A 25,780-nucleotide genomic window follows, 5' to 3' on the forward strand; every position below is an offset into this window, starting at 1 on the left:
ACTTAAGGCCACCCTACTGAGAGACATAGCAGATCTACCTAACATAAAGAAACAAACACAGAGAAGCAGCCAAAATGAGAAAACAAAACAACATATCCCAAATGACAGAAAAAGAAAATGCCAGTAAAATAAATAAATGAAATGGAGGGAAGCAATCTATCAGATATAGAGTTCAACACACTGGTTATAATGAAGATATAGTGAGAACTCAGAACTTCTCGCAGTGAGAACTTCAACAAAGAGATAGTAAGGAATAAAAAAAAGGACACAGAATCCATAAAAAAGTGTGTCAAAATGAAAAACATAATAACTGAAACGAAGAATACACTAGAAAGAATCAACAGATTAGATAGAACAAAGGATCAAATCAGCAATTTAGAAGGTAGCAGAAAACACTCATTCAGAACAGTAAAAAGAAAAAGAAATGAGCATAGTTTAAGGGACCTCTGGAACGAATCAAGCATAGCGACATTCCCATCATAGGCGTACAAGAAGGACAGAACAGAGTACAGGGATTGAGAATCTATTTGAAGAAATAATGACTGACAGACAGAGAAAGACAAATACCATATGATCTCACTTATATGTGGAATCTAAAGAATAGAACAAATGAACAAACTAATCAGAAACAGTCTCAGAGATATAGGAAAAAAACAGGGTTGCTAGATGGGAGAGGGGTGGGGATGAGGGAGAAAGTGAGGAAATTAGAAAGCACAATTGGCAACCACAAGATTGCCATGGGGATATGAAAGACAGTTTGGGGAATATTATCAATAATGTAAAGATTTTATAGGATATTTGATGGGCACTTGTCTTATTAGGGAGACCACTTCATGCATAGTGTAGGTTCCTGACCACTGCAGTGTACACCTGAAGCTGAATAATAATGAATGTTAACTATAATTTTATATATTTATATATATTTAAATACAATTTTATATATAATATGTATATTCACAAGATGTGGAGTATAGCATAAGGAATAGTCAGTGGAACTGTAACAGCTGTACATGATGTCAGAGGGGTACTAGATTGGGGATACATTATATCCCTCACAAAGGGGGGTTATCACTTTGTGAGGGGTATAAATGTCTATTACATTGTTTTGTATACCTGAAACTAATAAGAAAAAATATGAAAAAAAGAAAGACTGAAAACTTCCCTAACCTGGCAAAAGAAATAGACTTACGTGTCCAGGACGTACAGATGAACCCAAAGAGACCAACACCAAAACACATACAGTGGTACCTCGGTTTTCGAACATAATTTGTTCCAGAAGACTGTTCGAGTTCTGATACATCCGAAAACCGAGGCATGGTTTCCCCACAGAAAGTAATGCAAAATGGATTAATCCATTCCAGACCTTTAAAATCAACCCCTAAAACTGCAAATCTAGCATGAATTTTACTATCTAATGATACCATAGATCCATAAAATATACAGTGTTCGAAAACTAAAATGTTCATCAACGGAGATGCTCAAAAACCAAGGTACCACTGTAATTACAATGCCAAAAATTGGGGCAGCCAGATGGCTCAGTTGGTTAGAGCGTGAGTTCTGAACAACAAGGGTTGCCGGCTTGATTCCCACATGGGCCAGCGAGCTATGCCCTCCACAACTAGATTGAAGACAACGAGCTACAGCTGAGCTGCCAGAGGGACAGCCAGATGGCTCAATTGTTTAGAGCACAAACTCTCAACAACAAGGCTGCGGGTTCAATTCCCACATAGGATGGCAGCCTGAGCCCCCTGCAACTAAGATGGAAAATGGCGACTGGACTTGGAGCTGAGCTGCACTCTCCACAACAAGACTGAAGGACAATGACTTTGGAGCTGATGGGCCCTAGAGAAACACACTGTTCCCCAATATTCCACAACAAAATTTTAAAAATAAATAAATAAAATGCCAAAAGTTAAAGACAATGATCTTAAAAGCAGCAAGAAAACGGCAGTTGGTTACCTACAAGAGGACACCCATAAGACTGTCAGATGATTTCTCAACAGAAATTTTGCAAATCAGAAGGGACTGGCATGAAGTTTTCAAAGTGATGAAAAGTAAGGACCAACAACCAACATACTCTGCCCAGCAAAGCTATCATTTGGAATCAAAGGACAGATAAAGAGCTTCCCAGACAAGACAAAGCTAAAGGAGTTCATCACCACCAAACAAGTATTACAAAAAATGTTAAAGGGACTTCTTTAAGGAAAAGGGGAGGGAAAAATAAGAACACAAACATGAATAATAAAATGGGAATAACTATGTACCTATCAATAATTACTTTAAATATAAATTGACTGAATGCTCCCATCAAAAGACATAGGGTAGCAGAATGGATAAGAAAAACGACCCACACATATGCTGTCTACAAGAGACTGATTTCAGACCAAAAGACACACACAGACTGAAAGTAAAGGGATGGAAACTGATACTTCACACAAATGAAAACGGGAAAAAAAAAAAAAGATGGGGTAGCAATACTTACATCCCACAAAACAGACTGTAGAACAAGGGCTATAATAAGAGTCAAAGAAAGGTATTTCATAATGATAAAGGGATCAATTCAACAGGAGGATATATAACCCTTATAAACATTTATGCACCCAACACAGGCGCACCTAAAAACATAAAGCAAATATTAACTAACATAAAGAGAAAGACTGACAGTAATACAGTCATAGAAGACTTTTAAGCCCCACTGACATCAAGAGATCTTCCGGACAGAAAACAACAAGGAAACAACAGCTTCAAATGACACACTAGACCAGGTTTTCAATTGATATTTTTAAAGTATTTCAGCCAAATCAGAATATACATTAAACAGAATATACATTCTTTTTAAGTGTCCAAGAAACATTTTCCAAGATAGACCACACGTTAGGCCACAAAACAAGTCTCAATAAATTTAAGATGAAATCATACCAAGCATTTACTCTCCAACCACAATGGTATGAAACTAGAAATCATTTATAAGAAAAAAACTGAAAAATATAAACACATGGAGGCTTAATAACATGCTACTAAACAACGAATGGGTGAACAATGAGATCAAGGAAGAAATCAAAAGATAACCTGAGAAAAACAAAAATAAAAACACAGTGACTCAAAATCTATAGGACACAGCGAAAGCAGTCCTAAGAGGGAAATTCGTAACAATATAGAGCTACCTAAAGAAACAGGAAACACCCTAAACAATCTAACCCTACACCTAACAGAACTAGAAAAAGAACGGCAAACAAAGCCCAAAGTGAGTAGGAAGAAGGAAATAATAAAGATCAGTGCGAAAATAACTGAAATAAGAGTCTAAAAAAACAATACAAACGATCAATGAAACAAGAGCTGGTTCTTTGAAACTATAAACAAAATTGAGAAACCTTTAAAACCAGACTCATCAAGAAAAAGAAAGAGGACCCAAATAAGAAATGAAAGTGAAATCTGACACCACAGAAATACAAAGGATTATAAGAAAATACCATGAAAAATTACATGCCAATAAATTTGACAATCCAGAAAAAATGGTTAAATTCCTAGGAACAATCAATCTTCCAAGACTGAAACAAGAAGAAACAAAATCTGAACAGACCAATCACTACTAATGAAATCAAACCAGTGCTCAAAAAACTCCCCCCCAAAAAAAAGTCCTGGACCAGATGGCTTCACAGGTGCATTTTACCAAACATTCAAAGAAGAATTAGCACTTATCCTACTCAAGCCTATTACAAAAAATTCTAGAGGAAGGAAGGATCTCAATTTCATTTTATGAGTCCATCATTACCCTGATTCCAAAGCCAGACGAAGACATTACAAATAAAGAATATATTGGTCCTTGATGAACATAGATGCAAAAATCCTCAACAAAATATTAGCAAACCAAATTCAGCAATACATTAAAAAGATCATAAACCATGATCAAGTGGGATTCATTCCTGGTATACAATGTTGATTCACTATTTGCAAATCAATCAATGTAACACACTACATAAACAAAATGAAGGATAAAAATCATATGATGGTATCAATAGGCACAGAAAAACCATTTGACAAATCCAGCATCCATTTATGATAAAAACACTCAGCAAAGTGGAAATAGAGGGCACATATGTCACATAATAAGGGCCATATATAACAAGTAACATATTCAACAAGGAAAAACCTAAAAGCATTCTTTAAGATCAAGAAGAAGACAAGGATGCCCACTTTCACACTTTTATTCAACATAGTACTGGAAGTCCTAGACACAGCAATCAGACAAGAAAAGGAAATTGAAGGCATCCATCTTGGAAAGAAAGAAGTACAACTGTCATTATTTGCAGATGACGTAATACTACATACAGAGAACCCTAAAGATTCCAGCAAAACACTATTAGAACTGATAAAGTGAATTCAGTAAAGTAGCAGGATACAAAATTAATATTCAGAAATGGGTTGCATTTTTATACACCAACAATGAACTGTCAGAAGGAAAAATTAAGAAAATCCATTTACAGTCGCATCAAAAAAATAAAGTAAAATAAAATACCTAAGAATAAATTTAACCAAGGAGGTAAAAGACCTGTACTCAAAAATTTATAAAACATTGAGGAAAGAAACTTAAGAAGTTACAAATAAATGAAAACATATTCCATGCTCATGGATAGGAAGAACTAACATCGCTAAAATGTCCTTACTACCCAAAGCAATTTGTAGATTCAATGCAATAACTATCAAAATACCAGTGGCATTTTTCACAAAACTATAATAATCCTAAAACATATCACCAGACCAGTCCACAAGCACAGGGAGATGCGACAGCTGACTTCTGAAGGCGACAAGAGCCGTGGCCTTGGAAAGGGCCACAGGTTCCACCACATTATTGGTGGTTCTTGCCGTGCAGCTTGGAGAAGACGCAATACTCTCCAGCTCCACCGTTACTACTAATATGAGTAATGTTTATAAAATTCTTACCTAATAAACAATTTAGGACAGTCATGTTTGTTTAAAAGTGTTCTTTAATTTGTCTGTTAAAACTAATTCTCTGCAGATTGTTTTCGTGAATGCACTGTCAAATTATGAAAGTTAAAGTGCAATAATGTTTGAAGACTAAATGATGGTGTATCTTGTTTCTCATAAGATAAATAATTTTGTCTTTGCTTCATCTTATTAGGGAGTTTATGTCAGTGTTTAACATGTGGTTTGGTGTAACAGTGTAAAATAAATCCTGTGAAAGAAAAAATAAGTTAAAATGGATTAAAGACAAATATACTCCTAAGTCCCCAAACAATAAAACTCTTAGAAGAAAACATAGGCAGAAAACTCTGACACTGCTCTTAGTAATTTTTTTCCTGATATACTGCCTTGGGCAAGGGAAACAAAATAAAACGTAAATAAATGGGACTACATCAAAGTAAAAAGTTTTGCACAGCAAAGGAAACCATCAATAAAACAGAAAGACCACCTACTGAATGGAAGAAGATATTCACCAATGATACATCCAATAAGAGGTTAATATCCAAACTTTATAAAGAACTCATGCAACTTAACAGCAAAAACAAACAAACAAAAAAAAAACAAACACTGATAATCCAATTAATAAATAGGCAGAGGACCTAAATAGACATTTCTCCAAAGAAGACATACAGGTGGCCAATAGACGTATGAAAAGATGTTCAATGTCACTAACCATCAGAGAAAGGCAAATTAAAACCACAATGAGAAATCATCTCACACCTGTCAGAATGGCTCTCATCAATAAATCAACAAGTGTTGGTGAGGATGTGGAGAAAACGGACCCCTCAAGCACCGCTGATGGTATTGCAAATTGGTATAGCCACTATGGCAAACAGTATAGAGGTTCCTCAAAATATTAAAAATAGAACCACCTTATGATCCAGCAATTCCACTTCTGGGTATTTATCCAAAGAAATCAGAACACTTATTCAGAAAGATATACACCCCTATGTTCATTGCAGCATTATTTACAACAGCCAACATATGGAAGCAATCTAAATGCCGAACAATAGATGATTAGATAAAGAAATTGTGGTGTCTCTATATATAATGGAATACTACTCGGCCATAAAAAAGAATGAAATCTTACCATCTGCAACAACATGGATGGATCTGGAAGATGTTATGCTAAGTAAAATAAGTCAGACAGAGAAAGACAAACACCATATGATCTCACTTATATGTGGAATCTAAACGACAAAAGAAACAAACTAAAAAAACAGAGACAAACTCATAGATACAAGGAACAAGCTGATGGTTGCCAGATGAGAGGAGGATTCGGGGTGAAGTGGAAAAGGTGAAGGGATTAAGAAATACAAATTGGTAGTTATAAAATAGTCACAGGGATGTAAAGCATAGGGAAATTAGTCAATAATATAGTAATAAATATGTATAGTGCCAAGTGGGTACTAGACTAGTCAGGGTGGGTCACTTCTTAAATTATATAAATGTCTAACCACTGTGCTGTACACCTGAAACTAATATAATACGGACTGACAACTGTAATAGAAAAAAATTTTAAAGGCAGGGAGAAAAGGCGAAGGAAATAAGACATTCAAATAGCCAGATATAAAACAAGTAAGTCATGGGGGTGCACAGTACAGCACAGGGACAGTCAATAATATTATGACAGCGTTGTACAGTGTCAGATGGTTGCTGGGTTTATCATGGTGATCGCTTCTTTAGGTATATAAATGTTGAATGACTATGATATAACTACTGAATGTTAGCTATATTTTAATAAAAATCTGTAAAAAATAAAACAAGGCACATATGTTAGAAAGATTCCCATTAATGTGATTAAAATAGGGAATTTCAGTTATCTAAAATACTATTCTTCTATAGAATTATCAATTTGAGAAATCTACTTATATAAATATACCACACTTCAAGTATCACTCACTACATGAAGAGTAGCTTTGAGAAACTTCCTACAAACTACATCTTTTGATCTAATGTTCATTCTATAGCAGCAAAAATTTTATAAAACATACTGACAAAGCAATCCTCAAATGACTTTTACACAACTTCAATATGAACGGCATTAAGTCACAGACTCAACCATAAAACAAACACATCCCTTGGTTCTTATTTATTTCAGTCCATAAAACCTTGAATTTGGTATCTGCTGTCTAAAAAAGAAAATTTGACTGGCTTTTGTCCCTAGTTCCTAGGAAGAAGCTTTTGACCGTTAGAGTTCCCCAGTGATAGACATGGGTGTCTTTTATGCTAACACGATGGCTCAGGATAGACGCTGGTCACCAGAAAGACCAACAATGTGATGAAAGGGTTAAGGTTTTGAGTCACCCCAATCTCTGGGTAGGGGAGAAGAGCTAGAGATTGAGCTGAATCATGTAGCCAATGGTTTGACCAATCATGTCTACATCAGATAAAAACTCTTCCTGATTGGTGAACACAATGAAGTGCCAGGAGAATGATACACCCTGATTTCACAAAGGGCCCAGAAACCCTGTGTTTGGGACTGTCCTGGACTTCACTCTGTGTGTCTCTTCATTTGCCTGGTCCTGATCTGTATCCTCTAAAATAAAAGTGTAATCATAAGGACAGTGTTTTCCTGAATTCTGTTAGTAATTCTAGTAAATTATCAAACCTGATGGGAAACCCCCCAGATTAGAACCAGATGGTCCAAAGTGTGTGTAGAAGGGGCTTCAACTTGCCAGTGGCATCTGAAGTGAAGGCAGTCTGGACTCCAGGTGGTTGGTGTCAATGCAGCACTGCAGTGTCAGAACACCAAACCTCTAATGGAGCTGCTTCCATCATTTCCTACACAAGCTAACCTCTCTCTATATGCTAAAGATATAACAGAATGAAGCCATAAACTTACAGAATTTGTATCATTATATAATCTGCACAACCCCATTCCTCACAATTTCTTGCTTCTTCAGAAATACCAGCAAATCAACCTCCAGGAAAATTACCTTTAAAAAAAGTTACTATAAGTAGTTGGAGAAATTGGTGTTAAATCCCAAACACATTTAAAATTTTTTTTAAATAATGTTTATATAACACTACATGAGGGGTCGTCAAACTTGTTCTGGACAGAACCAGAGAGTAAATATTTTAAGCTTCGCAGGCCATACGGTCTCTGTCATAATTACTCAACTGTGTCATGACAGTGGTGAAAGCAGTCACAGCACTATGTAAACAAAGGAACGCTGCTATATTCCAATATAACTTCATTTGCAAAAATGGGTGGGGAAGGGGTGGCCGGTTAGCTCAGCTGGTTAGAGTGTGGAGCTGGTAGCTCCAAGGTTGCCGATTAGATCCCCACATGGCCCACTGTGAGCTGCACCCTCCTTTAAAAAAAAAAAAAAAAAAGGGTGGGGTTGTAAACTGGATTTAGCCTACACAAATCAGTTTACTGGTCCCTGCACTGGGTAATTCTTCAAACAAACAATATATGTAAGTTGTTTGATGGCATGAAGCTCTAGTATCACACTAATAACTAACAGCCTTAGAGACAAGATTAGTACATTTTAAGAAAATGAATTTAAAGTAAACATATACATGTACTTTAACAATACAAATCGTGTTAGCTAATGCATGTATTTTTATGATACAAATCATGTTAACTAACATACAATTTTAATGATACAAATCATGTTAGCTAATACATATTTTAATGATTCAAATCGTATGTTGGCTAATATACGTATGTTTTAATGATATTAATCATATGTTAGCTAATATGTGTGTGGTGTGTGTGTGTGTGTGTGTGTGTAACAGGAAGGAAAAAGAAGGGAAGAGAGGACCAGAGCTATTCCAGAAATCTGTTACATTTTACAGTACTTTTATCTAACTTCAAAATTTTCAGATGTTTAAAACATATTAAAATTCAAAACTTCCATCAACTATCATGAAAGCACAAGGCACTGTCCTACGTGCTATGAGTCCCTGGCACAATAACTAATTTTGAAACAAACAGTTATCCATGTAAGTAAGTGAATTTATAAATTTTATTTTAGATAGTAATAAGACAAGGTTTAGTGCCAAGACAAAGTTTATTCCTCCGAACCCCAAACATTTGTATGCTCTGCAGTATGTATTTACATTCAGAAAAGAATCTATATTCTATATTAGTATACTTTCACCAGTTTGTTCCCCTAAAGTTTACCTTGTTAATAACTATAATTAAATCAATAATGCTTCATTAATCTGAATTAACAGGTGTCCTTCCTCCAAAAAGGGGCTGAGGAAGTTTGCCCTAAATCATTTGATTTGGGGCCTTAACATTTACAAGAAAAACAGAGAAAAGTTAGCAGATGTTTAGGTCAGATATCAGTCTTGAAATAACGAAGTTAAAGATAACAAATACTATTCTATAATAGGGTTTTGGCAGGAAATCTGGAGAATTTTTCACATTTTCCTCATGGTTTTGAGGATATTATACAACATAATAATATCCTTTAAAAAATACAATTTGAATCCATATCATGAAGATGACAAGAATCAATTGCTACCAAAAATTTACACAAATATAAAGTCGTACCACATTTAGAACTGATCTGTCATAACGTGTAGTAATTTACTTACGCTGCTGTAACAAATTATCACAAAGTTTGTGGCTTAAAACAACAAATGGTTATTCTATTACAGTTCTGGAAGCCAGAAACCCAAACCGAATCTTAGTGTACTAAATCAAGGTATCAAAAGGGTCATGCTCCCTTCTAAAGTTTCAGGGAAGTATCTACTTCCTTGCTTCTTTCAGCTTCTGGTGGCTAGTGCTATTCCTTGGCTTGTCACAACATCATTCTAATCTCTGCTCTCACTGTCATTTCAATTTCTGCTCTTCTATATCAAATTCTCCTCTGCCTCCCTCTTACAAGGACATTTGTGATTACATTTATAGCACCTGGATAATCAGGGTAATCTCCCCATCACAAGATCCTTAACACGTATCTTCAAAATCCCTTTTGTCATATGAAATAACATTCACATTTCCAGGGATTAGGAACTGGGTATCTTTGGGGAGCCATTACTCAGCCTAGCAGCCTTGATGTTATGGATAAAGGTGCCAAAAATACCACCAAAGTCAGTAAGGATGGACCAAGAATCGTATAACAGAGCGAGAAAAAAACTATACATGGAGACATATTACATATTTGGGATATTTTTATAAATGAAAGTATGATGGCCAGTATATGACATTGGGAATACAGACCGTGTTTCCCCGAAAATAAGACCTAACCGGAAAATAAGCCCTAGCATGATTTTTCAGGATGACATGCCCTGAACATAACCCCTACTGCAACTTTTGGAGCAAAAATTAATATAGGACCTGGTCTTATTTTCGGGGAAACGCGGTACCATAGAGACTAACTGTTAATAACCCATAATATAATGGTTCTCCAACTTGTGGTCCAAAGACCCCTGTGGTCCTCAAAATCCTACCTTCTCTAACTATCTATGTATGCAAGGCGTTTTTTATACATATAAATTTTATTGGGGAATATTGGGGGACAGTGTTTCTCCAGGGCCCATCAGTTCCAAGCAGTTGTCCTTCAATCTACTTGTGGAGGTATGCCAGACTTTCTTCATGTACTTCAACCAAAACAACTTATCCCAACATACTAAATGCAAAAATACATATAAGATTCTAGCTCTTATTTCTGAAAAGATTTGCAGAAATGTAAAAAACAAATGCCACCCATCTCACATTTTTTTTTTGTTTTGGACAACAGTTGTTTTTCATTAATATGTTACTTGTATTAACATGTAACAAAGTTAATTTAATTGTTAAATGGGTTAATATATTTTTTTAATTTATCAGGTTGAATTTCTGCAATAAGTCCTGCAAGATCTTCCCATCATAAACGAAAGCCCTTTTGGATCCTCAATATTTTAAGATGTTAAGGGAACCCAGGCACAAAATGTTTAAGAACCCAGAGCAATTCCATTAGAAAAACACACTCTATCTCCCTAGTGCCTGTACTAACTGCCTCGTTAGTCAAATGCAGGCTTACCATGATAAAAGAAAGTCTTCATAATGATAAAGGAGTCAGTTCTTTATCAATAGGACATAACAAGCCTAAGCATTTATGCACCTAACAAAACAGTTTCAGAATACATAAAATAAAAATGCAGAGAAATACACTAATCCAAAATTATAACTGGAGATTACAACATGCCTTCCTCAATAATCAATAAAACAAGCAGACAGAAAATCAATAAGGATATCAAAGAATTAAATAATATTATCAACAAACTTGACCTAAGGAGATTTACAGAACATTCCACACAACCGCAAACAAAATACACTTTCTTCCCAGAACATTTACCAAGACAGACTACATTCTAGGTTACAAAAAAAGTTCTTAATGAATTTGCAAAGACTGAAATCATATAAAGAATATTTCCTGGAGATCCAAGATGGGAGAGATAAACACTGTGCCTGTTTCCTACCATGAATACATTAAAATTAAAACTAAATTATAGAACAATCAACCTGCAGAACCATCTGAAGTCTGGCTGAAAATCAGTTTTATAACTAAGGGTATAAAGAAGAAGCCATTGGAGACTGGCAGGAGGGGCAGAGTTGTGAAACGGGCTGGTCCCAAACCTCCGCGTGGCAACTGAAAATAGGGAGGGATACCCTGACCACAGAGGTTCCCCCTGGAGGAGCAAAGAACCACAGCCCCACTTCTGGCTCCCCAGCCCGGAGTACTGATGCCTGGAAGAGGAGTCCCCACAACATCTGGCTGTGAAAAACAGTGGCGATTCCAATCATCCAGGTGGGACGGAAGGCTGCAGAAAACCCAGACGTCCACTTTGACAGCCTGTGCACTGACTCACTAGCTCACAGGCACTCACCTTGGGCTCCAGTGGAAAGACAGTGACTGGGGAGGGAAGCGTCAGAGGCATACAAGGAGCAGACTGAGACGTGTGGCTTCAAGGCCAGGGCTGGAGGACAGTTGCCATTATCCCTGTGTGGGGTCCACCTTCCATGCAGCCAGGCACGCAGCCACCATCATTAACATGTTGAGCGGACCTCTACCCTTACAGCTAAATCTGAACCTGACTGTTCTGGTGAGCTCGAGGGCTCCACCCTGCTGACTTACTGGGACCCTGCCACACCCAACTCCCCCAACTCAAGAGGCACTTGCTCAGCTAGCAGCCAGCCCCACTTGCATTGCACTCTTTCCTGGAAAACTTTCAAAGTCCAAGGCACCAGGAGGGTAACAACTGGCCTCTGGGTGCGCTGAGACTTTTCCTGAGTATTTCCAGTCTTAGCACTGGCACCAGACCAGAATCTACATTAAACTGGTGAACACAATTCTTCCCACTCTAGTGACTCCCTGAGACCCTGCCTCACCCAACATGAACAGAACACAAGGCTTTATCATTGGGAACTTTAAGGAAGCCAGCAGGTGGCAACAGGACTCAGGGTGTCCTGGCTTTTTGCGGTACCTCAGGCCCCATACTGGTGGTGGCTGTCCTCAGTTGGCAGTGTAGACTCTTCCACGTGCCTCCAGGTTTAGCACCAGCAGCAAAAAACCGCAGATCACTTTGCAGCGCCTATCAAGTAGTCCCTACACTGATCCCAACTGGTCACAGTCAGTGGGTGACCTGGGCCTGCCCCAGAGCCCCTTCCAGGAAGCCCCAGTGCCAACATACTTGGAGGCTGGCTCCAAACCACAGCAGAACAAGGCCCAATTAGCCCCACAAAAAGGGCAATCTCAGTAGGTGCAAGAGCCCGCTGCGGCGAACCCCACTCAATGGGGGTAAGCTTCCCACACAGCAGCCCAGAAGCTGGGAACATGACCAAACCCTGAGGGTCAATCGCACCCACTGAATTGCCAATAGCAAACAAGGCTAAACTGTAACAGGAGGGCCAACACAAACCACACAAGGGACACTCCTGAAGCACCCAGAGCAGGTCACCAGAGAGACTGTGACAGGGCCCCACAGGACACCTTATACATAAGGCCACCCGGCCAAGACTACAAAACATAGCAGATCTACCTCATACATAAAAACAAATACAGGGAGGCAGCCAAAATGAAGAAACAAAGAAATATATCCAAAATAAAAGAACAAGAGAAAACTCCAGAAAAAGAACTAAACAAAACGTAGGCAAGCAACCTACTAAAGACAGAGTTCAAAACAATGGTTATAAGGATACTCAAAGAACTCAGTGAGAACTTCAACAAAGAGATAGCAAGCACCAAAAAAAGGACATGGAACTCATGAAACAGAACCAGTCAGAAGAGAAGAATACAATAACTGAAATGAATAAAGCATAGAAGGAATCACCACCATAAGAGATGAAGCAGATGACTGAATCAGTGATTTGGAATACAAGTAGCATAAAACACCCAATCAGAACAGCAAAAAGAAAAAGAATCCAAAAAAATAAGGATAGTTTAAGAGACCTCTGGGACAACATCAAGCGTAACAACATTCGCATCATAGCAGTACCAGAAGAAGAGAAAGCAAGGGATTGAGAACCTGTTGGAATAAATAATGATTAAAAACTTTCCTAACCTGGTGAAGGAAATAGACATACAAGTCCAGAAAGCACAGAGAACCCCAAACAAGATGAAACCAAACAGGCCCACACCAAGATATACTATAATTAGAATGGCAAAGGTTAAAGACAAAGAGAGAATCCTAAAAGCAGCAAGAGAAAGGCAACTAGTAACTTATAATAAGAGAACCTCTATAAGATTGTCAGCTGATTTCTCATTAGAAATGTTGCAGGCCAGAAGGGATGGGCAGGAAATATTCAAAGTGATGAAAAACAAGGGCCTACAACCAAGACCACGCTACCCAGCAAGGCTATCATTTAAAATTGAAGAACAGATAAAGAGTTACCCACACAAGAAAAAGCTAAAGAAATTCACTACCACCAAGCTAGTATTACAAGAAATGATAAAAGAACCTCTTTAAGTAAAAGAAAGGAGATAAATAAATGAAGACTAAAAATATAAATGATAAAATGGCAATAACTATGTACCTATCAATAATTACTTTATATGTAAATGGATTAAATGCTCTAATCAAAAGACATGCAGGGGGCTAAATGGACAAGAAAACAAGACCCATGCCTACTCTGTCTACAAGAGAACCACCTCAGATCAAAAGACGCACAGACAGAAAGGGGATGGAAAAAGATATTTCACGCAAACATTAACAAGAAAAAGGCTGGGGTACCAATACTTATACCAGATGAAACAAACTTTAAATTGAAGAATATAATAAGAAACAAAGAAAGACATTACACAACAATAAAGGATCAATCCAACTAGAGGCTATCACCCTAGTAAGTATCTATGCACCCAACATAGGAGCATCTAAATATATAAAACAAATACTGACCAACAAAAAGGCAGAGATCAACAATAACACAATCATAGTAGGGAACGTTAACACCCTACTGACACCAATGGACAGATCTTCTAGACAAAAAATCAACACGGAAGCAGCAGCCTTAAATGATGCACTAGAACAGATAGTTTTAATTGATACTTTTATATCATTTCACCCAAAGCAGCAAAATATACATTATTTTCAAGTGCATCTGGGACATTTTCCACAATAGACCACATGTAAGGCCACAAAACAAGTCCCAGTAAATTAAAGAAGACTGAAATCATATCAAGTGTCCTCTCTGACCAAAATGGTATGAAACTAGAAATCTATTACAAGAAAAAAACTGAAAAACACAAACACATGGAGACTAAATAACACGCTACCTAATAATGAATGGGTCAGCAATGAAATCAAAAGAGGGGAAAAAAAAATCAAAAAATACTTGAGACAAACGAAAACGAAAATACAATGACCCAAAATCTATGGGACACAACAAAACCAGTCCTAAGAGGGAACCTCATAGCAATGCAGCCCTACTTGAAGAAACAAGAAAAATCTCAAATAAACAGTCTAACTTTACACCTAAGGGAAATGGGGAAAAAAACAGCAAACAAAGCCCAAAGTGAGCACAAGGAAGGAAATAATATATATCAGAGTGGAAATAAATGAAATAGAGACTAAAAAAAAAAAAAAAAAATACATAAGATCAATGAAACCAAAAGGTTTAAAAAGATAAACAAAACTGACAAACCTTTAACCAGACTCATCAAGAAAAAAAGAGAAAGACTCAAAGAAATAAAATCAGAAATGAAAGAGAAGTGACAAGACACCACAGAAATAAATTTAAAAAAATTAAGAAAATACCACGAGCAACTATACGTGACCAAATTGGACAATCTAGAAGAAATGGATAAATTCATAGAAGCATAAAATACTCCAAGGCTGACTCAAGAAGAAAATCCGAACAGAATGATTACTACCAATAATATCGAATCACTAGTCAACAAGCTCCCAACAAACAGAAGTCCTGGACCAGATGGCTTCACAGGTGAATTTTACCAAAAAAGAATTAACACTTATTCTCAAACTATTTCAAAAACTCCAAGAGGACAGAAGGCTCCCAAGCTCATTTATGAAGCCACCATTACCCTGATTCCAAACCCTGACAAAGGTGTTACCTACTACACACACACACACACACACACACACACACACACACACAATATCCCTAATGAACACAAATGCAAAAATCCTCAAGAAAATATTAGCAAACCAAATTCAGCAATAAATTAAAAAGATCATACACCAGAATCAAGTGGGATTCATTCCTAGTGTGCAAGGTTGGTTCAATATAAGCAAATCAATTAACATAATACACAACATAAACAAAATGAAAAATAAAAATCATATGGTCATATCAGAAAAAGCATTTGACAAAATCCAGCATCCAGTTCTGATAAAAATAAACATAGAGGGAACATGTCTCAACATAACACAGACCATATATGACTATGCCACAGCTAATATCATACTCAAGAAACGCTAAAAGCATTCTCCTTAAGATCAGGAAAAAGACAATGATACCACTTTCACCACTTTTACTCACCATAGTATTGGAAGTTCTAGCCACGGTAGTCAGACAACAAAAAGAAACAAAAGGCATTCAAATGGGAAAGAAAGAAGTAAAACTGTCAATGTTTGCAAGTAACACGATACTATATATACAGAACCCCAAAGATTCCACCAAAAAACTATTAGAACTGATAAGCACATTTAGTAAAGTATCAAGATACAAAAATCGGTTGCATTTTTATACACCAATAACGAACTACCAGAAAGAGAAATTAAGAAAACAACCCCATTTACAATCGCATCAAAAAAATAAATAGGGCTGGCCCGGTGGCTCAGGCGGTTGGAGCTGCATGCTCCTAACGCTAAAGGCTGCTGGTTGGATTCCCACATGGGCCAGTGCCAGATAGCTCAGTTGGTTGGAGCGCGGGCTCTCAACCACAAGGTTGCCAGTTCGACTCCTCAACACCTGCAAGGGATGGTGGGCTGCGCCCTGCAACTAACAACTGCAACTGGACCTGTAGCTGAGCTGCGCCCTCCACAACTAAGATTGAAAGGACAACTTGACTTGGAAAAGTCCCGGAAGTATACACTATTCCCCAATAAATTCCTGTTCCCCTCCCCAATAAAATCTTAATAAATAAATAAACAAATAAATAAATAAATTACTTAAGAATAGATTTAACCAAGGAAGTAAAAGACCTGTACTCAGAAAATTGTAAGACATTGTAGAGAGAAATTTAAAAAGATACAAATAAATGGAAACATATACCATACTCATGGATAGGCAGAATATAGTAAAAATGTCCATACCATCCAAAGCAATATATAGATTCAACACAATCCCTATGAAAATACCAATAGCATTTTTCACAGAACTAGAACAAATAATCCTAAAATTTATATGAAACTATTAAATACCCCAAATAGCCACATCAATCCTGAGAAAGAAGAACAAAGCTGGAGGTATCACACTACCTGATACTAAAAAGCCATAGTAATCAAAATAGCATGGTATTGGCATAAAAACAGAGACACAGCTCAATAGAACAGTTAGAGAGCCCAGAAATAAGTCCATGCCTATACAGCCATTTAATCTATGACAAAGGAAGCAAGAATTTACATCTATTCAATAAATGGTGCTGAGGGCACTGGATACACGCAAACAAAAAAATGAAACTGGACCACGTTTTTTCGCCATATACAAGAATAAACTCAAAATGGATTGAAGACTTTTTAAATGGCCCCAAACCATAAAACTCCTAGAAGAAAATATAGGAAGTAAACTAGCAAACATCACTCTTAGTAGTATTTTTACTGATATATCGCCTCAGGCAAGGGAAACAAAAGAAAAATAAACAAATGATACTGTATCAAACTAATAAGCTTTTGCACAGCAAAGTTGGTGGTTTCCATCAACAAAACGAAGACATCCTACCAAACAGGAGAATATATTTGCCAGTGATTATCTGATACGGGATTAATATCCAAAATTAAAAAAAAAAAAAAAAAAAAACTCATACAATGCAATACCAAAACAACAAACAATCCAATTAAAAAATGGGCAGAGGACTTGAATAAACATTTCTCCAAAGAGGACATACAGATGGCCAACAGACATATGAAAAGATGCTCAACATCACTAATCATCAGAGAAAGCAAATAAAAACTGCAACGAGATACCACCTTACTCCTGTCAGAATGGCTATCATCGGGGCAGCCGGATGGCTCAGTTGGTTGGAGCGCGAGCTTTTAGCAACAAGGTTGCCGGTTCTATTCCCGTATGGCATAGTGGGCTGCGCCCCCCGAAACAAGACTAATGTGGCAACTGGACTTGGAAGTGGGCTGTGCCCTCCACAACTGGACTGAAGGTCGGCAGCTTGGCTTGGAGCTCTTCGGTCCTGGAGGGGCACACTGTTCCCCAATTTTCCCCAATAAAAATTTTTAAAAAAATAAAAAAGAATGGCTATCTTCAATAAATCAACAAACAACAAGTGTTGGGGAGGATGTGGAGAAAAAAGAGCCCTTGTGCACTGTTGGTGCAGCCACTATGGCAAACAGTATGGAGGTTCCTCAAAAAATTAAAAATAGAACTACTTTATGACCCAGCAATTCCATTTATGGGTATTTATCCAAAGAAATCCAAAACAGTAATTCAAAAAATATGTATAAACACTATGTTTACTGCAGTGCTAAACAACACTATTGTAAATACAATAGCCAAGATGTGGAAACAACGAAATGCCAATCAATAGATGATTAGATAAAGAAATTGTGGTACATATATACAATGGAATATTACTCAGCCTTAAAAAAGAATGAAATCCCATGTTTCCCCAAAAATAAGACCTAGCCAGACAATCAGCTCCAATGTGTGTCTTTTGGAGCAAAAATTAATATAAGACCCAGTCTTATAGTATAGTAAAATAAGACTAGGTCTTATATTTTTATTATATTACACAGTGGTACCTTGGTTTTTTAACGTAATCTGTTCCAGAAGACCGTTCAAGTTCTGAAACGTTTGAAAACAAAGACATGGTTTCCCCATAGAAAGTAATGCAAAATGGATTAATCCATTCCAGACCTTTAAAATCAACCCCTAAAACTGCAAATTTAGCATGAATTTTACTATCTAATAATACCATAGATCCATAAAATTTATGGTGTTCGTAAACTGAAATGTTTGTCAACAGAGACGTTCAAAAACCAAGGTACCACTGTATTATATTATATTATATGTTATACATATAAAATATAAATTATAATATATATTATATGATATATATTATGTATACATAACATATTGTATTATATATTAAAATATATATTATAGTATATATCATATATGTGTATGTATTATATTAGACCCGGTCTTATTTTACTGTAAGACCAGGTCTTATATTAATTTTTGCTCAAAAAGACGCATTAGAGTTGACTGTCCAACTAGGTCTTATTTTTGGGGAAACAGGGTCTTACCATTTGCAACAACATGGATGGACCTACAGGGTTTATGCTAAGTGAAGAAAGTCAGACTGACAGACAAATACCATATGATCTCACTCGTATGTGGAATCTAAAGAACAGAATAAACGAACAAACAAAACAGAAATAGACTCAGATACAGAGAACAAAGTGATGGTTGGTAGATAGGAGGAGAATTGGGGGGATGAGTGAGAAAGGTGAAAGGATTAGAAAGTACAAATTGGTAGTAACAAAATGGTAATGGGGATGTGAAATACAATATGGGGAATATAGTCAGTAATATTGTAAAATCCATGTATGGTTTGTCAGGTGGGTACTAGACTTATCGGGGGATCAGGTCATAACCAGTGAGCTGTACACCTAAAACTAATACAAAATAATACTGGACATCAATTATAATTGAAAAATATATACTGTACTTTTCCGTCTATAATGCACACCCACATTTTTGGCCCAAACTTTCAGGAAAAAAATCTTTTAATTTTTTTTTCATTCAAATTTTATTTGTTTACATTTAGGTATTTGTTTTTGTATTATAAAGGAATTTTAGCATTTATTTGTTAACATATTACAGTACAAGAAATTTTATGTACAAATAATTACAAAACACAAGAACAGATACAAGGTACAAGAAATTTTATGTACCGGTAACAAATTCGCAACATTTACACATCATAGAAGGCCAAGAACTCTTCATCATTGCAAGTTCATCGTAAGTTCAACAAAACCTATGATCATATTCCAGGGTATTATTTTGCATACAGATATCGTTTTTGATTTCTATAGTTATACTTTTAACTCACAAGCATAAATAAAAGAATTACAAACATGTATATAGATATGGAGTTAGTGCTACCCATGTATAATGCTCATCCTTATTTTTCCCCTTACAAATTTGGGCAAAAAGTGCGCATTATACACAGCAAAACATGGTATATAGTCATGGGATGTAAAGTACAGTATAGGGAATATGGTCAATGGTAACAGCCATGTATGATGTCAGATGGGTAGTAGACTTGTTGGGTGATCACTTTGTGAGGTGTGTAAATGTCTAATCATTATGTTGTTTTATACCCCTGAAACTAATAGAAGAAAAAAAGATTTAAGGGATATTACCACAAATGAAATAATATTTAGGGAGAGTGGAATGTTCAACAAGGACTTGTTGGTAGTTACAGAAGATGAGAAGCGTTTGAACGTACGTTGATAAAAATTATCATTTTAACCACATTAAGATATTCTCTTTCCCCAAGTTGCTTTAATGTCTTAAAATATACCCCATTATAGATTTTTTAAAAAGAAACTTATCAGTATTAAGAAAATAAAAATATATAACCTAAAAAAAAAAAAAAAAAAGAATAGGGTAAGTGGTGACGGTTGCAAAAAATGTGAATAAACTTAAACCCATTGAACTATACACTTAAAAATGGTTAAAATGGTAAGTTTCATATTGTGTATATTTTACCACAAAAAAATTTTTCAAAAAAATAGGTTTATTGAACTCAAAGCCACAGCGGAAAGTGATAATAACTATAGTCAATAGGTAAGAAGATGAGTAAGGAATCCATACATCCAGGATTATCTTCTTCTTTGACAGTATGTTGCCAGTTGCTTAAATGTGAATTTAAAGCAGTTACCTGTGAGATATGATTGATGGAAGACTCCATTCTCCGAAGCTGAGAGGCTTGGATGTCCAGCAACTGGAGCACATTGTTGGCCAATGCATTTATTTGATAAGCAACACTAGCTAAGGATTGGGTTGTATAGGCTTTGGTCTCTTCTAAAGCTTTTCTCTTGTCTGTAGCCTGAAATAAGAACAAAAATAACAATTCTCACTTAGGTTAACATTCATTAAACATTACTCTATAGAAAGGCAGTTATATTTTTTATTAGAAAAATCCAACTGAATCAAAACTCTTAACGAACCCATCTGATGACAGTCCCAGGACACCTGTGAAGCCATGGTGGAAATCCCTGTTTACCAGGAGGGAACTGCTCCCTTCTGAGTAGCTCGTCCACTGAGATGCACTAAAGGAGCCACCACAACATTGACATCAGAGGCGCACTGTGACAGCTGGTTCTAAGTCACTGAAAGCCCCTCAACCACCAACTCATCACATTACATCCACAGGACCTTGTCAGCCCCAGACTCCCAACCCCCTGCTGAGAGTTTAGCTAAACTATTCCATAATATTTCTGCCTCGGCATCCAATTTGCGTGACTAAGTGGCCTGCAGGGCTCGTGAACCACACTAGACACTAGCGCCTCCAATAAGCACATGCCCTAGGTAACAGCCCAAAGCAAATGTAAGTTCCTGATATGACTCCCCCAAAGGGATAAACTCCCCCTTGTGATAAACAGTTTCTCCTGCCTCCCACCTCCTTCCCCTTTTGTGCCCCTTACATAAAACAGAATCCCAATCTGAGATTACCACCTCCCCCCTTTTGGGTTTAAACTGACTAATCCAGCCTTCACCAGGGAACCCCAAAGCACTCCACCCGCAGACCCTAATACAGGCATGTGCCCCGGGCCCTGCTGCTCACTCTGTGTGAAGCCTGCACTGACCTCCCCTGTGGACCCTCGGGGCATATTGTATATTCCCCCGGGACCTGTGAGTAATGAACTTCTCTATTTCACTTTCCCTTCAGTCTTCTGTTGAACTTTGGCTTACCATCTGATGACACCCCCGGGGTTTCACTTAACAAATGTTAACCCAAAAATCATAACACCCACTAACAAGGACATGGACTAAATCCATTCTACCTTAATCCCCATCAGAAATCCAACCTCCTCTTATCCATTATGATCAAACCTCTCATCTCCACAAAAACTGTGAACCTTTTGACCCAATCCTCTACCCACCCATTCTTCCCAAACTCCTGCACCTAACTCAGAGTAAGGTAGTGAGCAAAGTTCAAAGCAAAGCTCAGAGCTAAATTCAAAGACAAGTGATAAACTTGGGGGTGGGGGGAGCAACATATATCACAAAGGTAAACATTATTAATATATAATCTAAAAATGAAGGCCAAGATCAATAATATAAAAAATGGAACAGCGATCTAACGGACAGTTGACAAACAGTGCTTGTGTTCAAGTCACCCTTTTTTACTTAATAAGGCCCCAGAGTGCAAGAGCAGTGAGGCTGGCGATTTTGATATGCAAAAGAGAAGCTGTCAAGTGCTCCCTTTAAGTGAAAGGAGGAAGTTCTTGACTTAATAAGGAACTAAGGAAAACTACATCTGAGGTTGCTAAGAATGTATCTTCGATCCATGAAATTGTGAAGGAAAAAGAAATTCATGTTAATTTTGCTGTCTCACCTCAAACTACAAAAGTTACAGCCACAGTGATAAATGCTTATCAATTAAGATGGAGAAAGAATTAAATTTGTGGGTGGAAGACATGAACAGAAACAGAAACCACATTCACATAACTTTTATTACAGTACACTGTTATAATTGTTCTATTGTATTAGTAGTCGTTAATTTCTTACTATAACTAATTTATACATTTGATGATAGGTATGTATGTAGTATAGGAAAAAACATAGTATATATAGGTTCAGTGCTATCCCCAGTTTCGAGACTCCACTGGGGGTCTTGGAATGTATTCATCGTGGATAAGGGGGGACTACTATAATAAGGAATGTTGTTGTTATTACCACTACACCATGATCTCCGGAATATTGCTGAGGCGGAAAAACAATGTTTATAGAATGCTATTATTTAATTAAGAAATGGGGAAAGATAGAAAAATATATGCTTATAGTTTTTAAGAAGAAAGAATAAACTATTAACATAAAAAAAATAATTACACATGGGGAGGGGGGTACATAGGTTGGAAGCAACATGGACAGAATTCTTTAAATATTGCTTTATAGATTAGTTTTTGGAACTATGTAAATAATTTATATAATTATGAAACAAAATTAAATTTTAAAAAGGAATTCCCCAAAATTAAATGTAAAATTAATCACTGAGTCTAAATATGCATCAAATTAGTGGCTTAACCAGAAAGGAAATAGTCTAAAAGTGACTTCAAAGCACAGTAATTTGTATATTCTTAATGGGATTTATTCATAGGACAAAAATAATTTAAAGGGGGGGAAAAAACTGAAGCTGTTTTCAATCACTTCATTGCTGACAGTAGTTTGGGAATTATTATCCTGAGAATGTTGTTTATGCAGTGTGGGATAGAGGAAGTCATTAATTATGTTTCTCATTGAGAACTGAGATTTTTGGCATGGCTCAAAAGAGATTCTGATATAAGAACAAAGTTAAGAAAAATCCTGTAGTTCTGGATTTAAAATGAAACCATGAGTTTGAACTCAATTTGTAATTTATCATATGGGTATCATATACCAATATCCTGCCTCTGTCTAGTGAAATGGCCTAAATATAAAACATGGTGACTATAGCTGATAACACGGTATTGTATAATTGAAATTTGCTAGACTTCAATGTTCTTTTAATAAATATATGAGGTGAGGATGTGTTAACTAGACAAGAGAAATCCTTTCACAATGCATGCTTATATTATCATAACATATACTTTAAATATCTTACAATTTGTCAATTATACCTCAATAAAGCTGGAGGTGGGGGAGCAAAAGAAAGGCCTGAAAATAATGACTGTCCACCAGCCACAGAGCACCACTTATCCAGATTGTGATCTCTGATACCACTACCACTCTCCAATGCAAGGAACCAGGACTCCTAAAAGGCTACAGGTCTAGGAAAAGAAATGTACAAGGTGCACTTGGAACGCGCATATCAAAGAATGTGGAAGCCACCAAGGACTACTCTAGGATCATGTCAAAAGGACTCAGGAATCAACTGGAATAAGCTGCTACAGGCAAAAGATGGGAAAACATAAACATCAATGAGTATAACTATAATGGAATGAAACAAAATATTTGTATGTAAGTGTTTGTAACATTAAAAAATAAATAACAAGCCAAAAAAGTCATTGGCCAGTTTTGGAGGATGCTAGGGACCATCTCATTTGGTGAAGGGGGAGGGGGCAGCTTTAATAAAGTACGCAATACAGACAGTACAAAAACTGTAAGTATGCAGTTCAATGTGTTTTCAACCAACGTGTACAGCAGTGTAACCACCATCATAAGCTTCATCAAAAACATTTCCCTCCTGTCCTTTAGTCAACTCCCTCCCAACTTATCTGGACTCTGGAAAACCAATGATTTCCTTTCTGTCACTACAGTTTTGCCTTTAGTTTCTGGAGTTTCATACAAATGGAATCAATAGTATACAGTCTTCTGTGTCTGGCTTCTTCCGGTTAGCATATACCGCTCTTGAAATTCATCCTTGTCATTGCTCAACAGCATTCTAACATACGGGCTTAGCACAATTCGCTTATCCACGCATCAGCTGATAGGCATTTGGGTCGTTTCCAGTTTGGGATTACTAGTATGAATAAAGCTGCTATGAATATTTGAGTCCAACTCTTTGGACATTTCCTTGGGTAATACCTAGGTAAATACCTAGGAGTAGAACTGCTACACCATGGGAAGTTAAATACTGCATATGTTTAATATTGTAAGAAACTGCCAAACTACTTTCCAAAGTAGTGTCGTTCCATTTGATTTGGCATTCCCACCAGCCATGTATGCAAGTTCATTTCTCCACATCCTTGCCAACACTTGGTATGGTCAGTCCTTTTCATTTTAACGATTCAAATAGCTATACCGTGGTATTTCATTGTGGTTTTAATTTCCATCTTCCCATCAAATCATGATGTTGAGCATCTTTTCAAGTGCTTATGTACCATCCGTTTCTTCTTTAATAAAATGTCTGTTCAAATCTTTTGCCCATTTTTTAAACTAGGTAGTTGGCCTTCTTTCTTACTGTTGAGTTCCTTAGTCTATTCTGAATACAAGTCTTTTGTCAGATATATTTTACAAATATTTCTCACAGCCTGTAGCTTGCCTCTTCATTATTTTCGCAGTCTTTCAAAAAGAAAATGTTTTTTTCTGTTGAAGTCTACTTTACCAATTTTTTCCTTTATATTTCATGATTTTTTGTGTCCTACTTTTTAAAATCTTTGCCAAACTCAACATCACAAAAATTTTTCTCCCATGTTTTCTCCTGTACGTTTTATAATTTTTGCTCTTGCATTTAGACCTATGATGTGTTTCATATTAATTTATTGCATATGGTGTGAGTTAGGATAATGGTCAGAATACTTTTCTTCCATATAGATATCCTATTGTACCAGCATCACTTGTTGAAAAGACTATCTTTTCTTCACTGAACTGTCTTGGCATTTTACTCAAAAATCAATTGACTGCATAGGTGTGGGTCTGTTTCTGGAATATTCTGCATCCCACTGAAATATATCTTGGGCCTCATCTAGTATTATATTGTATTGATTACTAAAGCTTTAATGAGTCTTTAAGTCAGGTACTATAAGTTTCCCAGATTTGTTTTTCTTTTGGATATTTTTTGAGTATTCTAAGTCTTTTGCTCTTTCATGTAAATTTTGAATTGGTTTGTAAATTTCCACAAAGGAGCCTAATGAAATTTTGACTGGGATTGTACTGAATCTATATATCAATTTGGGGAAACTTTCATCTCAAAATGTTAAATCTTCCAATCCATGAACACAATAACTCTCTCCTATTATTCAAGTTTCCTTTAAATCCTCTCAGCAAAGTTTTTAGTTTACATGTACCAGTTGCAGATATTTTGTTAAATTTATCCCTAACATATTTTATACTTTTTTATTGTATCATAAAGGGGATTGTTTCTATAATCTCAACTGCCAATTATTCATTGCAAGCTTATAAAAATACAATTGATTTTTGGGGTGGCCGGATGGCTCAGTTGGTTAGAGCACGAGCTCTCAACTACAAAGTTGTCAGTTCGATTCAAGCATGGGCTGGTGGACTGCGCCCCCT

At 36.6% G+C, this 25,780-nt stretch overlaps 1 protein-coding gene across 11 annotated transcripts in view; it reads right to left on the minus strand.

Moving 5' to 3' along the window:
* ABI1 (abl interactor 1) overlaps positions 1–25,780 on the minus strand; it is a 111,349-nt gene that overhangs the window by 51,129 nt on the left and 34,440 nt on the right. For all 11 annotated transcript variants that reach the window (XM_019749119.2, XM_019749121.2, XM_019749118.2 and 8 more), the window contains exon 2: positions 20,505–20,672. In XM_019749119.2, coding sequence (XP_019604678.1) covers positions 20,505–20,672 — 168 coding nt within the window. The remainder of the gene's footprint in view (positions 1–20,504; positions 20,673–25,780) is intronic.

Source organism: Rhinolophus sinicus, linkage group LG02 (assembly GCF_036562045.2).
Source record: "Rhinolophus sinicus isolate RSC01 linkage group LG02, ASM3656204v1, whole genome shotgun sequence".
NCBI classification, from domain to species: Eukaryota; Metazoa; Chordata; class Mammalia; order Chiroptera; family Rhinolophidae; genus Rhinolophus; species Rhinolophus sinicus.